Source organism: Oryzias latipes, chromosome 12 (assembly GCF_053564925.1).
Source record: "Oryzias latipes strain Hd-rR chromosome 12, Olatipes_Hd-rR_3.1".
NCBI classification, from domain to species: domain Eukaryota; kingdom Metazoa; phylum Chordata; class Actinopteri; order Beloniformes; family Adrianichthyidae; genus Oryzias; species Oryzias latipes.
In genome coordinates, this window is record NC_136248.1 from 27,821,700 (window position 1) to 27,839,282 (window position 17,583).

The 17,583-nt window shown below is 37.5% G+C and overlaps 1 protein-coding gene across 2 annotated transcripts; it reads right to left on the reverse strand.

The window, feature by feature from the left end:
* Positions 1-2,668: 2,668 nt before the first annotated feature.
* LOC101174518 (SWI/SNF-related matrix-associated actin-dependent regulator of chromatin subfamily A member 2) lies at positions 2,669-16,687 on the reverse strand. 2 transcript variants are annotated; one of them, XM_020707504.3, is made up of 6 exons: positions 16,580-16,687; positions 9,852-10,081; positions 8,294-8,399; positions 4,997-5,098; positions 4,648-4,792; positions 2,669-3,442 (listed from the first exon to the last, which is right to left on the reverse strand). In XM_020707504.3, exons 2-6 carry the CDS (start codon positions 10,046-10,048, stop codon positions 3,330-3,332), a joined length of 663 nt encoding a protein of 220 aa, XP_020563163.1. In that variant the 5' UTR covers positions 10,049-10,081; positions 16,580-16,687; the 3' UTR covers positions 2,669-3,329. The 2 variants fall into 2 exon arrangements, with proteins under 2 accessions (XP_020563163.1, XP_004074714.1); XM_004074666.5 differs by lacking the exon at positions 16,580-16,687 and adding an exon at positions 14,807-15,060.
* Between the last annotated feature and the right edge of the window lie 896 nt (positions 16,688-17,583).

Consider the following 17,583-nt stretch of genomic DNA (forward strand, 5'->3'; position numbering starts at 1 on the left):
GTCAAAATTCAACTGGTTAAACTTATTATGCGCGTTCAATGCCGTTTGGAATGTAAAACCCAAAAACGGACTTGAAAAACCTGTGCGAATAACAGAGTTTTAAATGCCGAAGCCCATACTGCGCACTCACACACGTTTACATAGACTTTCATTGGAACGCGCTTTGCCAAGCCCGGTGTGAATGTAAAATAAGACAGTAACATTATTGGACAAGAATAGTTAATGCAAAGCTCCTGCAGTGGATCAGTTAGTCTGTTTATCAGTTTTCAGTCAGTCAGTCTTGATTAGAGGCTTTGAACCTGTTGTTACAAAGATGACAAATTGTTTAGAAATAACTATAAATTATTCCTTTTTTTGAAGCCTAACCACAAAATCTATTAAAGTCAGCGTGGCAAGCTATCACCAACAATGTTGACACGGTTACTGTTACTTAGTTAATCAATTGTACCATTTATTATTGGGGAGGATACCAATAAGCGTGGACCACATTGTCCATTGATTTTTTTAGCCACATGTATAAAGAGAAAATGGATTCTCCTCCCAGCAGATTTAAGTCACTCCCTAGATCCACGAATCCCTAGAAACCATTAGTTGCTACATCTCAGTGATATATCCATCCAAGGTCTTCCATTAGCTCTTCATGTTGTTTATGTGAGGTGTTCATCAAGAAGGCAGCTGTGCTGCTTTGTTTCCCAGAGCCATTTGCTGTGAGCACATTTACCTTTTAGCTCCTACACACTAAGGATTTTGTTAATCTCTGAACATAGATTTATGAGATGGTTGAAAAGCATATCCGACTTTGTAATTGGCTTGTTTAAATTGAATGAACTCATTCTACCTTTGAACGCTGCTCATTCAGGAATATAAGGCAGAAACTTTAAAGGAAGAGGACATATGAGGAAAACAAAGACTGGAAGTTATTTGTTTGAACTAAATCACTAAACTCTAATCACTCATCTCGATGAGGTATAATCATCAGAAAGACTCATTTTTAGGGATTTTGGGTCATTCCCCAACAATTAGCTTAGGTTGACTTCAGCTTTGCAACAAAAAGACATTTTAGTTTTGAAAGCAAATGTGCACATTTTTAATAGAAACACAAGAGTTACCTGGTTGATAAGGACTTTGATGCCTCTGGCCTCCCAATCCTCCTTGGCTTGTTGAGATGTTTAGATGTTCCCATGGTGACCACTAGAACTGTTGTAGCTGTCTAGGATAATTCTGAGGCTCTTCTGCCCCTTTGTGTCATTGTCTCTGTAACTTGCTGGTGCGAGGCAATCAGCTCTTGTGTTGTATGACGTGTGCTCTGTTTGTACTGTTTGGCGACCTAGCTGGTGGACACTGAGCCATTACTCCAACTCCAGCTATAGTCCTTGGTGTTCAGTTACTTACTTCTTGAAGTCAACAACACCACAATGGTTTTAGGTTGGCTGTGTATGTCATACAACACCATTCCATATTTGTTTACCTATATAAATCACATACATCACACCCAGTCTCTTTTCATCCTATTCTTTAGAGTGCATCCAGACTAGAAAAGGTCTGTTGGTCTGGACAGAGTCCGCTTAATTTAGTCCGGATAGGGTCCTGAACCTTGCATGTTCTTTTTAGACTGAAGTTAGACTCATCAAGATTGTACTATTGTTTAATTTCCTCTCACTTTAGTTCTTTAATATTAGATTTTAATGTTTTTTGTTTTTATTTAGTTACATATAAAACATTTTTTCATTTAGGTCAATGACATTTTTATTTGCTCCTGGTTTCAGGTGTAATCGTTCACAGGTGCTCTTTGTTGTCTCGTTACCTTTTTAGTATGTCATCATGCAAAGCTGTTCTCTGCCTGCAGTTTGTGCTACCTGTTAAGCTCTTGCAGTCTTTATTCTTACGATCTTATTTCTTCTTTTATTTGTATATTTTAAGGTCAATTCAATGAAAGTGAGAGAAAAAGATTCTGGTATTATATATTTAAGTTCCAACAAAACTTAGGGTTTTAAATTCTTACAATGAAACTTTGCCTTTGTGTTCACTCTTTCCAAAAGAAATCTTTCAATTTAAAATAAATATATTTAAAAAAAACTTTGTTTTATCAAAAAAAAAAGTAAAACAAAACTGGATTTTGGCAGAAAATGCCTTAAACTTCTAGTTTTAATTTTACACCGTCCGATTTTTTATTTATTTCTAGTTTCTTAAGTATAGGCTTTTCACAAAAATAGTGCAATGAAAGAATAACCCAAATAATTTTATAATGCATCTAATAAAATAAATAAAAGTAGAAGAGATTTGAAGGGAAAGCTTGGAGGATGTTTCACATTGAGTTTTATAGATTATGTCCAGCAGGTGGAACAAAAGGAGAACCTGTCATTCTCATTTACTCAAACACTTGACCCAACTACATTCAGCTGTTTTTGTACAAAAATATGTTGTTTTCGACACTTTTACCAGTAATGCCTGGATTCAAATATATCATTTTGCTAAAGTGATGGTCAAAATACATGCTCTTCATATGGTCCTCTTGCACCCCCTGTTGGGATGACTTAAAATTACATTTTAGGACAAATCTAGTCAACCATTGTGGGTTTACGTTAGAGGAAAAATTCTCAAAAGTTAAATTGTTGAACAATTTATAATCCATGAGCATTCATTTACCAGCATAAATAGGAAACACCTCGGGATGTTTTGGTCAAATTTATTATGGAACTGACACGTTTCCAGGGATTGTCTTAACAGTGACATCTTCCACTTCCCTCCTCAAACAGCAAAGATGTTATCCACTTGACTGCCTTTTTGACCTATTTAGTGTTTAGAATCTTCACATATTTCATTGATTTTATTTCACTATGCTTAATCTTTAAATCACATCTGAGGATGTTTTCATTATTGTACATTTTCTACAAACTTTTTTGTGTGTGCTTTAATTCTGGCATCCTTTACATTTTTTTTTTTACCAGCTGCTGCTCTGGAGACCAGATTAATTTAATGCTCCCAGGACATAAAAAGGCATATCATACAATCAAATATGCTTGTTAAAAACCGTCTGTGGAAGTGGCATTTTACATAATATCTGCAGAAGCAATCACAGGGACAGAGGCAGATAAACCATATAGTATAATTATAGTAAAAGACAGAAACGGACGAGCACTTTGTGCAGCGACATGTAACTCAAAGAGGTGTGAATCATTGGGAAGAAGTTGGGTAATTGCTTTTTTTTGGTGTGGTCCACTTTTTTTTCTCAAATAGTTTTTGATTTTAAAAAAAGAAATGAAAAAAGATAAAGCAGAGACATGATCAAAAATGTAAAAAAAAAAAAAAAAAAAGCAGGGTCCCTCGGTTCAGCCTTCATCTTTTGAGGCGTTATCTTCTGGGTTTTCATCGCCATCTACATCGTTGTCCAGCCTTTTGGTGTTTTTGCTTCTTTCCTTCATCTGAACTGGCAGAAGTTTCACTGCAAGATGAAAAACAAGACAATGAATTAATCTGACTACTGCTAAGAATAAGCTTTAAAAAATCTGTTTTTTTTCAATTATTCGCGTTTTTTTCAGTGCTTCACAAATCAAGCATAGTTTGCCCAATTTTATGTATTATTCTTATTTCAAACTTGGCTGCTTTTCCTTATTTAATTGTTTTAATCATTAAAAGCTCCATTAATTACTGAATATGTTTATAATTATTTTTCAGTTACAGACTTAAACTATAAAAAGCAAGAAGCTTTTATAGAATTCTTTTTTGGTTAATAAGGATTTAGCACATATATTTTGCAATTTGTTTAACAAATTTTGTTTAATTTCTGTGAACTGTATCAAACATTATTCAGCGTTTATCTTTTTTTTATACAATTGCTTCAGTAGTTTCATATTTGGCATGTACATTAATATTTTACAGTCAATATTCATATAGTTTGAGTTAGTTCTTTTCAGTTTTATTGGCATTTAGTCAGTATGTTAATATTTCTTTCTTTAGCAGTTTTATAACTTCAGGACACTTTCTGTTCTATTAATCTAGTATGTTGTCTTTTAACAGCATTGTTTAATGTTTCTTTTAGGTAAATTTGACTTTCCTAAAGTATATTTAGCTAAATTAAAATTGAAATCCTATTTTATTTACTTGTTAATGTTCTTCTTTTATGTTCGTCAAGTTAGCATATTTTTTAAACTTGTTATCCTTTGTCTTTTTTAAATTAAACAAACATTTCTTTAATCAGAAAGGTCATTTGTGAACCATATTTTATCAAAAATGACTTGCTAAAATAATTCCATACATAATCTTTAAGTATTTTTTATACGTTTCACATTTTAGATGCTTTCAGCTTTTTAAACCAATTTAGGTTTTTGTCTTTTTATTTATTTATTTAAAACTACTGAGTTATTTTTATGTATGCTTTTAGCTTGGGTCACCTATATATTTCTTTTTATTCTTGCATTGTTGAATATTATTTAGTTGTTTCTTTAATGCCACAACTTTTATATAGTTAATTAAATATTATAATAATACTTCTATACCCGTAGCTCTTCAGTTTTAACTGAACTTATTCCAATAATCAGCAATTTAATCTTCTGCAGGAAAGATGTTTAAAGTATTGTGAAATAAGTCTCTGTTGAGACATGGAAATGCATAACTGGGACCTGGTTTTTTTCCAAATGTAGCTCTCACCTGCTGATGGAACAAATTGGTCTTCAGCTGCACCTCCATTATCGCTGTGACTGCCGCCAACGGTCTCCTTCTGTTCCTCGTCTGTGACGATTCTCTGCCTTGCGCTCGTGAAAACAGACTTGATGACAATTGAATCCTCATAGATCTGCATTGGTTGACACACACGCACACACACAGGCACGCACGCACACACACAGGCACGCACACACACACATACATACATACATACAGATAACCAAAGCATGAGATGTCCCTTCTCGCTTTGAGATTCAAACCTATTTACGCCAACAAAATAGACTCTGAGAGGTTCTCTTATTGCCTGAATATAACAAAATGTCCTGAGATTCACCTGGGATCCCTCCAGATTGTAAGTCTGAGCGTTGTGGCACAAAAGGAAAACGTCCTTTTCCAAATCCTCCACACTTCTGTACTTGTGATTACGCACACGCTCCTAAAAAGCAGAAGCAGAATGTGCCATTTTACAATGAAGCAGTCAGGATGAAGGTTTAAAATACTAGGAAAAATCACGATTGTGTCCTATCTACTTGAAAAAAAAAACATAAAAAATAATGGTTCACACAATGATCTGACTAAAGCAAAAATCAAGTTTCATTTTTAAAAAGATGGCATTCTATTACAGAATTTCGATGAAAAAAGTGTGGAAATTTTAAAGAAATAAACACTAATGAGCTAAAGGAAACCAAAGATTCTTATCCTTACATTTAATATCTGGTTCATGGCCATAATTATTAAAAAATGTTCTGTGTTGGGATCAAGAGTTAAATTTTGGAATCTAGGAGTCAAATTATGATATTTCACTTGATTAATTTATAATCTTATTCCGTTGTGTGTGTTTTTTTTTGTAAAGCTGAAGAAGTCTGGTTATGTGTGACAAACAAAAATTTATTTAAAACTAACAATAAATGTAGTTTAGACCTGACGAAACGATCAACATTTCGAAACGATCAACACAGAATACGTAAACCCTGAAGATGATCACATTTGAGCTAACTCTGTATTACAATAGCTGCCCAAACCATAATAGAGCCACCTCTGTGCTTCACAACTGAAGACAGACTGTAAGTATTTAGGCATGTCACTGGTTCTTTTATAAAATAAAATAAAAACTTCTTAAAACTAAGAAAAAAATCTTAAAAAGTAGTAATTTGTTTAATAACAATGTTATTATGAAAATCTGGAATTGGACTTAATCCTCGAAGAGAAAATTTCAGTTTACTATTTTTAAAGCAGGACTGAATCTTTGCTCATCATTTGGATTACTATTTTTTTTTTAAATTTCATCCAGTATAGATGTTTAACACGACAAACAATGAATCATCTTCATCATAAATAATTTTCTAGGCAACACTTTCTTTTACAGTGCAGTACTTAAAGCTTAGTTAAGTGGTATTTACATGGTACTTTCTTTAAAACTAATGGGTACTTACAGGGTATTTACATAGTACTTATCATGGGACCTACTGGGTACTTAAATCGTACTTTTTTTAACTTCTTGTCGGACCCACTGGTTACTTACATGGTACTTTTTTGTGTCTACTTGGTACTTACATGATACTTGCTGTGTATTTATGTGGTACTATTTGGTTCATACTTATGTGGTAACTACTGGGTATTTATAATATACCTACTTGGTATTTATGATGTACACCAGGGGTGTCAAACTCATTTTGGTCCGGGGGCCAAAGTCAGCCCGTCTGATCTCAAGTGGGCCGGATTAGTAACATAAAAGCAAAATAACAGCTTTATTTTTGTTTTTTTACTCAGTTGGAAAAAAAATGCCTCAACCAACATAGTAGCCTAATCACTTGGAGCCAATGGATCTCAAATAAAATTAATTTCACTTCAAAGAAAGTTGGTCTATTCAGTTTTATACGGACTGAATATTTGACATCTGACACTGAAGCAATCCCAATAATAAACTCAAAAGGGGCTACAGAAAAAAACGAAACACCGTGCCTTGAATGTAAATGTCCAAACCATTAAAAATTAAACTAAATCAAACCTGCTAATATTTTGAACATAAGAATTTATCCTCCCTTTCTCTCCTTAAACTTCACACGACCGTCCATATCAGGATTCAAATCCTGTGCAGAAACACATTTACTGTCATTCAACTGTGCAAAACACAATGAAATTTCCAAGAATGTTTTCCTGGTTTCTGCCTGAATTTTGTGATAAAAAACACCTGCCTTCTTCCTGACCTTTGATAGGGCGCCATCAGTGACCAGACTGACATCACATGACCAGTTCACTACAACATTGTCCAGCACAGTAACTAGAGAGCTGACTATTTTATCAGCTGCTGTTATCCATCAACTCAACAAACTCAGCTGTGACGGTCTTTTTAACATCTTTAATAAATATCCACAGCTGTATATATCTGTGATGTTGGTGTTTTCAAAAATAGCAACCGAAAATGCAATAAATGACTGGATTCCTTCAGTTGGCGTCCAAGTCTCCTCAGAAATGTTGGATCTGGAATCGTAATCCTTGACAGACTCATGTTGGCAAAGGTCGACTGCTTTTTGGGGCACAAGTTCACCTCTGAAAAGGGTTTGGATGTTTGCACCAACGTGTTTACAAAAAGGTAGCTGTCATTGCTCCATCACTGATGTCAATGCTGCAGTGAATGCAAATGGTTGTTTTTTCAGTCCGGCTACTAGTTGGTAATGCTTATCTTTTCTTAACTGCAAATGGTGAAACTTTTCTGTATGGTGAGTCTCAGTGGTGCTGAATTTTGTATTCCTTGAACACTGCGACCTGTTGATGACATATCAAGCATGGGAGTTTTGCATTCAGCTTTGTATACACACACACACAAAAAAAAAAAATTATTTTTCCTGGAAAGCTCTTGACTCCACTTCACTTTTTGACAACATTTTGGTCATTATTGTGTCAATACTGATTATCCTTATATCAAGATAACAGTGGTGAGTCTCACATGGAACCAAAGTGCATCTTACCCAGACGCAGAGCTGTTAGGTTTCGCTTTTGGCACGTGCAGAGATATGCTTTTTCACCTGCTTTGCTTTTCCTTTGCTCCCCCTTTTCTTTAAAAAAATCATAACTCGCCACAGGAATGGACTAGAAACTTGCTTTCTTTTTTAAACATCCTTATGATTTTTACTCTTCATGTGTGGGCCGGACTTAACCACCTGACGGGCCGGATACGGCCCGCAGGCCGTATGTTTGACACCCCTGATGTACACACTGGGTTTTTAAATAGTACCTACTGGGTACATGTTGCGTAAATGTATATTTTGTAGTACTTACAACATGTAAGAACAAGGCAAGTACAAATGAAGTACCTTGACTTTATGTTTGCACTCATTGTATGTTTCATGGTATTTACCATGTGTAACAAGATAGAAGGTAAACAGAAACTACATTTGAAGTACTGTGAAAAAAGCCCAGGATTTACATTCTATTTACTTACCAAGTTTATGTGTGTTTCATGGTATTCACCATATGTAAGAGGATTACCTTAATTTAACTTAACTACGCTGTAAGTACTGTGCTGTAAAAGAAAGCGTTACCTGACGTGCTGCATAGAAAACTGCAGGTTAACTGCAGGTCACAGAATGAGTTGTGCGTTTAAATCCTGAGTCCATGCAGTCGCACTCACCCTGATCCTCCTGAAGTCCACGGGCTTCCGGATCAGCTCGTAATACTCTGGCACTTCCTTCTTGGAGGGAAGCTGCACGAAACCTTTACTGATCTGTCGTCCCAACCTGCAAGAACAGGGTCAGCTTCCACATGTACTCCTTTTAGACTGAAACAGCACCAAAATGTTGGTGAAAAGACGTTTTTTAGAACACTTAGACTTGCAGAAAAATACAGATGAATACTCAAAAAGGTTTTGAACTATATACTGTATTTAGGTATAAAGTTCTTTTTAGCTTCAGGCTCAGGTAGATTTTTTTTGCTTCAGCCATTTGTCCTTAAAAGATTAACAAAGTTGGATGATTTCTTTATAAAAACACACAAGGCCAAAAAAGAGACACAAAAAGAGGGTTTGTCACAGCTACAAAGGCCTCAACAAAACTAAAGCGGGTGAAAATACCCTACCTAGGCCAAAACTAAAGTTTTTTTTCATGTTTTTTTAGCAGCTTGATCAAAAATTCTCTTCAACAAGAAGCCATAAACCATTTCAAATCTATGGTGAAAAAACATCTCAAACAATCAGGATTGTTTTTTGAAACTCAACACCACTTTCCTTTACTCAAAAGACTTATTTTTGGAAACAGACAAGTCTGGGAGACGTTACTGAACCCTTGGTTTCAATTTCTGGTACTGGTGGAGACGGACTGTGTCCACGGGCAATAAATGGGCCAACCAGTATGGAGTACACACGTGATCTGCACAAAATATAAAAGTTGTTGGTGAGCCTGTAGAGCGAACGCCTATGCAACACGCAAGGGCTGACGCAGGCACGTTGTAAAAATGTTATATTTCTGTAAAAGCTCTCCCACCCGAAATCGTGCGCACTGTGCATGACTGTTATCCTATTAGTGCTGTTGAAGTGATGAGCAAACACTCCTCCCGGTGCAGTGTCACTGTTAGAAATTAGGAAGTCATACAGTATCACGTGCACACCCTGTGCATGCAGCATTCGCGCACTGTCAGTAGCAAGTATTGATGACTACAGCGTGGCATACGGCCAACGTACAACCACATCACCTTTAAGTCATAAGTGCATCCAACTTACATTCGCTTTCCGACTACTTCAAGATACACTTACCGCTCGCGAGACAATGGTACGTTCCATTATCATGATGTCCCCTGAGGTGGCCGCATGAGCCTCAAGAGAACTGCAAGACACCTGCGCATCTTTTAAGACGTGGCCGCTCCTTTCTACAACCCTCCACGGCCGGACAACTGTACGGGTCAACCCCCATAAGGATGCATGTGACTAAGGCTTTACTAAACTAATTAAACAGTTTATGATCCAAACAAACATCACATAATTCCTGTGGACATGAAGGTCTCATGAGCTTCAGTTTGCCAGAAGCACCTGGTTTATTAAAACATGGTTTGATGATCCTGACAGTCTTTACGGAGCACTGACCTCCATCTCACTAAAACTGGAAACTCAGGTCTAATCTGGAATTCCTGTTTTGGTGAACCATCAGAATCTGCGGTTTCTCCGCAAATTTTTGACTCAAGCATTGAAGGGCCCTCACCCATCCTTGTAGTTCATAACCATGTCCACCAGCATGTTCAGCGTTCTGGTGAGTTCTGGTGGGTTTGGGGGCAGTTTCTCAGCCGGTGGGCGCCCTCTCTTCCTTTTCACTTTTTCGCTGGTTTCTTGCCCCGCCAACAGCTCCTTCTCAACTGGATGATCACCTTTACGCTTCTTCAGGCCCACGTCGTCCTCCATGTCCTCCAGGGAACCGTTCTCTCCTGCTTTAGGCTGCAAATGGAGAAAGCAGCGTGTGAGGGGGGGTGTTGAGAGACTCCAGACATATAGACATAGCCAGGTCACTTCTCTTTTATGTGGATCAATTCATTATTTTACATATTCAGCTCATTTTAACTACTTTGTGTTTAAAATGTGAATCCTAAAATCATTTAGTTCTGTATTTATTTAGTTGTTTTGTTTTACTGTGAAGGAACATTGCATATTAATCAATAACAGTACGATTTTATTATAGCAAAAATTCTAGTTTTCTTTTGTAGTTCCTGGTAATATTTTACAAACAAAAGCCAGAAGCGCTATGAAAAAGTATGTTCAAAAATAAATAAAAATATTTTTAAAAACAGTACAGCAGTTAAATTATTTAGATTCTTTGTCCAAAGCTTCTATCGGTTTATTGATGTGGTGACCTCAATTCCCTGTTGGTGTTTTAGAGTTGAGGTTAGCCTTAATGACCCTCAGAAATGCCTCAGGTTTTGCCGCTTCTGACCTTTTGGGGTTCTTCTGGGACAGAAGAACGGCCAAGAAGCCAGATATAAATCGATGTATGGTAGCCCAGAATGCTCAAAGCCGAAGCTTTTTTTTCTTGTTTTTTGACTGATCTTTTAACCCTGTGAAGCACTTAGGGCTGCTTTGGTAAGAAAAGTGCTTTGAAAATAAGGTTTGATCTTATCAAAAATATTGCATATGCACTGCATAACAATTATCAAAACACTATTTTTAAATGTGCAGTTTGCTTTGTTCTCTAATAATGGTCTTTCTTAATCCACTTTACAATTTGTTCTATTTTATCATTACTCTAATCATCCTTATCAACTTAGTTAATGTTCACTGTATTTATGGAATGAAATGTGACTTAAGTTTGTCTTTTTTTAAATCTGTTTTGTAATAAGTTTGATAAATGTGTGCGATTTTTTTTCTTGTTTTGTCTACAATTAATGCTTGAAATAAACAGAAATCAATCACTCAATCAATCAATCAATTATACTAGCATGCAGTTAAAGAGAAAAAAGCCACGGCATGCTTTCTGCTGGCATTCAAGTTGGTAAAGGCCAGCAAGTCCAGCTTTTAAACGGAAAGCAGCCAGAACAAGTTTGAACACATTTTTTATTATCTCTCATGTGGAGATGACTGACATAAAGTTACTAAAGAATCCTTGAGTCATTCAGGCCATTTTATTTTTCAGTTAAAACATTTTTCTTTAATGTAGCCTAATGGTCCCATGACTGGTTGTCAGATGTAAAGAAAATGAGATGTACTTGGAGGAAACTTACAAAAGTCACGACAGCTGGATTGTCAAATTTAACAAAAAAAACCCAAAAACGCTGGGCTTTATTCATCAGGCATTTTTATTGAAGTCTGTGCTTAGAAGTAATTTATATTGCAATTCTAGCAGTAAAACCCCTGTCCTTTGCTCGAGCAAGGGGACTTCAAGACCATCACTTTATTTAATTACTGAAAGAAAGGAGTGGATCATCAGGATTTATTGAAGTCCCACTCCGATCATCTTTTGATCTATTGTCTTTTAGTTGTAAAAATGTTGGTTTAAGGTTAAATCAATTCAAATTCTAGTACATAGTTGATGTGGCGCGGCATAAGTTCATTTGAAATTTACCTCTAAGTTGAGGGGAGGACTGTTGGTGTGGAGCAACTCCACCCCCCTTGCTGAGAGCTTTATGTTAACACTCTCCTGCTATCTTACAGCTCCTCACTACCCCAATATAACATGTTAATAATAATAATAATAAAAATAATAATAATGGGTTGAATTTATCTGCGCTTTTCCAGTCGCTCAAAGCGCTTACATTGTGTCCATTATACATTCACTCCTCATTCACACTTGGTGATGGTAACTATTAATGTAGCCACAGCTGCCCTGGGACAGACTGACAGAGGCGTGGCTGCCAGTTCACACCTACGGCCCCTCTGACCATCACCGGGACATTCATACACATTCACACCCCAGCGGAGCCACACTGGAGGCAGGGTGCTGGGGTGTCTTGCCCAAGGACACAATGATAGTTGACTGGAGGGGGCAGGGATCTAACCGCCGATCCTTAAATCGTTGGCCGACCTGCTCAACCACCTGAGCCACTGTCGCCCTATCAGTGCAGTGAAAATATCAGTTTGTGTAGAATGTAAAGGTTTGTAAGTTCATTTCAGCTGTGTCACCAGACCCTAAAACAGCAAAATGTGATGGATGTTCTGCTGTTGGAACTGATAGATCCTCAGTCTGAGCCCATCTTAAAGGGATAAGTTTAACCGAACATTTCTAAACGCTGACACAGAAGAAGCCAGTGTTGTTCAACTGATCTTAAATATGGGAGCTGACAGTCCGAGTCATCACCTTCAACCAAACCAATAAGAGGTCGGAGTTCACTGACCGAAACCTCACATTGATCCCGAGAACCACCACAACAGAACTCATTCTGTCATTTGATGCACTGGCTGAAAACAGGCAAACACTGCTCCAAATGATGATTTGGAAGATTTCTTCTTCTTGGAAAAGAAACTGTAATATGAGCCCCATACATTTAAAGCATTTCCTATATAGTTTATCAAGCTTTTACACAAACTTACATTCTACCCCATCCCTATGTCACACTTTACTGCCTATTGTGAAGAGGAAGTATGATATTACCTGTCTTACTATGCACATCTCCTCTGTTTACTCTCCTCCTCATTAGTGAATTCATTTTATTGTTACTGTTACTAACTTATCTATCTTTGACTTGGAATTGATTATTAAAATGTACCTCCTGTTTTTTATGAAACAACTCTCACTCTGTTTCTGCTTAATTGTGGCCTTTAAAACTCTTAAATGTAACCTGTCAGTCACTTGCAGAAGTGTATTAATTGGTTGTTCATATTTATTTGATTTATTGAAATGATCTGGACCAATTATTATTATCTGAAAATATTGTAATTGTTGGTGGTTTTATGGAATCACATTTGAAATGGCTTCTACCATTATGTGTAAATGAAGAAAGGCAGCAGTCCCGAGACAAACCCTTGTGGGACTCCTAAAAGACAATCCAATTAGAGTTCTATTGTTGTTGCAATTTTTGGGTTCAAAGAAGAATAGGTTTCAGTTTTAAATAAAGTAACTATATGGTTAAGAGTGTCAAAATATTTAGAGAAAAAACTCAATGAATACATGTGCACGAGTTTTATGTATTTCAATAGAAATACATTAGGCAGTCTCAAGAACATGTGGTTGTGGATGACCCAAATGTTGGAGGCTAGACAAACCTGAAAGGAAATGAAATGAAATGCGCAAAATAACAAAAATAAAACATTGTGAGGGTTCTGTGTTTTAGTTTGGTTTTTATGTTTTGGTCATGTTCTGAGTTGCCCAGTCAGTCACATCAGTTTCAGGGTAATCATGATCCTCAGCTGTCTTCACTTCAGTTAATTGCCCTAAGCCTATATGAGTGTCTGGTTTTCAGGTCATCTGTTCTGCCTTGTCACCTCTTTGTTTTCCATGGTTTTTTTTTTCTTCATGTTTCAGTTTATTTATTAAATGTTTTAGTTTGTCACCGGCATATTGGGTCCTGTATGCCACCAGTCCCTGACAAATGTAAAACCTGAATAGGAGAAAACCTAAAAAGAGAAACTTTGATGTGGACTAATTGAAATGAAAGACACAGCTGAGTCATGAAATGAAGACGGACAGCAGAAATGGACCTGAATGCAAACAATGGAAAAACAATGACTGATCCTTACAGGAACACTGTTCCTGTATGATCCTGAATGGCAGTTTCTTTATCCAAACTGCATGAACTGAGTTATGCAGGATCATTTTTCAATTTTTTAATATTTGTTGTCTATTTGCCAATTGATACGCAGTTAAATATTTATAATTTAAAAACAATTTCATGGGTGGCCAAAGTTAACCTTTTCTCCTGAATACTAAATCTTTTTTGTGTTCCAAAATAAATGTCACGGTTGCTGAACACGCTCTAAAACTTGAAGATATTTATTTCAATAAAAGCACTTTCCATGTAAAAATAATCTGCAATTCCAAACGCATTTTTTCCCCTTTTTACTTCATGCATACAAAAGGACAAGCATGATTGTTCAGTATGTGCGAGATGCTTTACAATCAGCTACTTTCAGCCATTTCACTGCAGCTTTCCCCCCAAATATCTGCAGCAGCCTGTAATCTCCACAAAGGCAATTAGAGGCCAGAAAGATGAGCATGCTCGCAGCAACAGAAAAAAAGGCAGAACACTGATGCATCAATCATGCAGGGTCGCGCTGCAGAAACAAAAAACAAAACAAAAAGACATGCGGTTTGTTGCAGCAAGAAAAACTACGACTATAATGGCGAGCGAGGATGATCAGCATCGAGGGAAAGTGCCACAAAAACATCGTCCTTTGAAAGCCCCGCGACTCTCTCCGGGGGGGCTGGAGCAGAATACTGGAGGGTAATCCTCAAAGAAGTGTGACACAGCTGATTGACTGCATGCGCCAGCGCGCGGTGTCAGGGGTGCGCGTGCGGCTCCGAGCGTGTGCTATCTCCTGACAAGTCTGCCTCTTCCCTGACTAATCTGGCACCCACCCACCCTCATCTTTCTCTCTTACACACTCCCTCTCCCTGCCCTTACATAAACACACGCGCTCTTTCCCATGCGCGCGCGCGCACATTTTATCCATCTCTTCCCGTGCACCCTGGCCGAATCCCGAGCCTGAGCAGGAAGATGGAAAGGGCATATTTACCTGGCTGCAGTCTGCAGGCTGGCGCGCAGGATCGGCTGCAGCTGTGGGGGAGAGAATTAGCAAACCAGCATAGCGGCGTGCTGCTAGTCTCTTCATCAGCTGATCACTCAGAAGCAGAACCCAGAAGGGGGGAGAAGAAGAAACGCGCTATGTTTTCATATACAAATCAATGGGACTGGGGGGAAACGCCGCTGCCGAATCCATGGCGCGTCCGCAGCTCCTACAAGTCCCTGTCCCTGACTCCTGAAGGCCCCGAGGAAGTCTCCCCCCTGCATGTTTTTAGTATCCACTCCCGCCGGACCCCCTTTCCCCCCTCTACCCCGTTGTTAAAGTTATCCGGTCCATTTTTTTCTTTACTTCTTAAACTTCTCATTTCGTGGATTCATAACTTTGTCCTCTGAGCAGAAATAGTGACTCAAACTGGGAGGAGAGAAAAATCCAGCAGTCATCGTGGCTGCAGAAGCACATCTGGATTCAGTGAATCCATTAGTAAAGTTTTTATGCAGGAAAACAAACGGAAAAAGTCCAAATAAAGAGCCAAAACTAAGTCTGTGTGTTATGGGTGAAGAGTTACAAATGTGAAATTAATTAGTAGTTTAAAGAGTAATTTTATTTCACCACTAGATGCCTAATCAAGAGGTTCTGGTATTTTGCTATTGAACAAAGTCTTACCTTTTTCACAGATTTTTCAAGATTGCAGAGGTTCATCTCTAACATGGTGCGGGGCTTGCGGAATATCTGAGATGTTGTGATTCTGGAACTCAGGAACTCTTGACTATGAATATGCACAAAATGGATGTGCGATAATAAATTTGTCTAAACAGGACAGTTTCGAAAAATCTTGCATTTATCAAAAAAGGTTGTTTGTTCAAGAACACGAATTCAGCTCGTGGGGTTCACACCAGGCAAGCAGCAGCAGGGATGGGACCTTCTTCTTCTTTTGTTTTTATTCTGTTTACTAGTGCATGTATTCCAGCTACAGTTGGAAGAAGCTTGGTGTGTTTGTCAAAATTTGAACCTGGTTTAAGTTTCAACGCGTGTTCAATGGCTGCATGTTTTGTACATAGAGCCTAAGAACAGACTTAAAAACTTGCATAGCGACACATGGATATGAGGGTTTTGAACACAGAAGCTCAAAACGCAGAAATTTACAGAGTGGTTTCATTGAAGGCGGCTGTTTAAAGGCGAGTTGCCACGGCCAGTGTGAATGTAGCTTTAGGGTCCATCCCACTGTCCAAGATTCCTAAGCCAAGCCCATTTGGTCCTTCGGGGTTGATTACCTCACCAGATCCCCTTCTTCTGCCTTGTTCATCCTCCCTACATGGTCTGCCCCCTCCTTTATTCCCACTGCTGGGGTGATTCCATCCCATTTTATCTTGGAATACCTTCCTGATCTCAGTTTTTTATCATTGCCATCCTTATCAACCCGGCTGTTCATATTTGTGAAGCTCTCAAGTCAAATTTTACCTGGATCTCCCTCGGATTTATAGTAATCGATTCCCTTCTTTTTTTCCTCCTCCTCTTCCCAGACAAATCATCTCAACCAGATAAGAGAATTTTACTTTCATGACTCTCATTTGCGACCTTCTGAAAATATAGGGAGTAGGAGACATTGTCATTGCAGTTTTAGTCCCCTCTGGCTAAGAATTTACCCTCAGTTTACTTTCCAGTATCGCAGAGCTGTTAGCCTAGCTTGTGTCAGTCAAGTTTTGTCCTGTCCAAAACTCAAGTGAGATGGATCCTCCTGCAGTTTGCTTCTCCAGAAAGACTTACCTTGTCAGTCTATTTAATCTCCAGCCACCAGCAGACGTGCTCCTGTAGGCGTACCCCCTGCTACTGCTGTGCGCCACCATTCCACTCCCTGGAGCTTTCTATCAAAACTTTGAATCTCACACTCCTAAGTCTCAGTATTGCTGGGTTTGTTCATCCTACAAATATGACATATTTCCGTTCATAGCCATTACTTGGAATTATTTGGATTACGTCAATTGCGTTTTTTTTTGGGGCCTTGAATCAGTGATGAATAGAAACTTCATAAATGACTTGAATGGCACAAGTTAACTGATATTTGTAATACAGAAGTTCTTTCCACTGAAACTTTTTAAAATGTTAATTAGCTACTTCAAAATTCTATTTTTCTTTTACACACAAAGCAGTTTTCAGGTAACACAACTGAGAACCATTTTTAGATTTTGAATTCTCTTCTATGTTGCATTTATTAAATTAATTTTGTAACATTTTTTCCCTAAAATCTGTCTTTTTGCATGATTTTGTAGAATTTAAACAAGTTGATCTACAAAAATTATTGCTTTAACTTAGTTGTAATAGACTTGATTTCAAAAATTGTACATTCTGGTCATTAATATTTACTTTACACTTGAAGAATATTATAATTAAAAATAGAAATAGCTAAAGAGATGTTTCTTCTTATTTTTTATATCAATTTGGGGGGGGGGGGGGGGGGGGGTAATATTGTCATTTTTAGTAAGTTCTAAAAAATTTATTCCAGAGGAACATTTTTACTGTTTCTCAAAACTGATCATGGACAGTTTTAAACTTGAGTCATTTTTTAAATTTATTTATTTTAATATGTTTTTGGTCATCTCTGCATTAAAACCATTTTTCCTAGAACTTCTTTCATCCAAAACTCAGTTCAAACAATTGTAATTTTTTGTTAGAAGCTCTTCTAACTCTGTCAAGAACATTCAGTGCACTTGAGCATGTTGAGTACAAATCCTCTTTAACGCCCTTTGCAGCTTTTGGCAAACAGTAATATT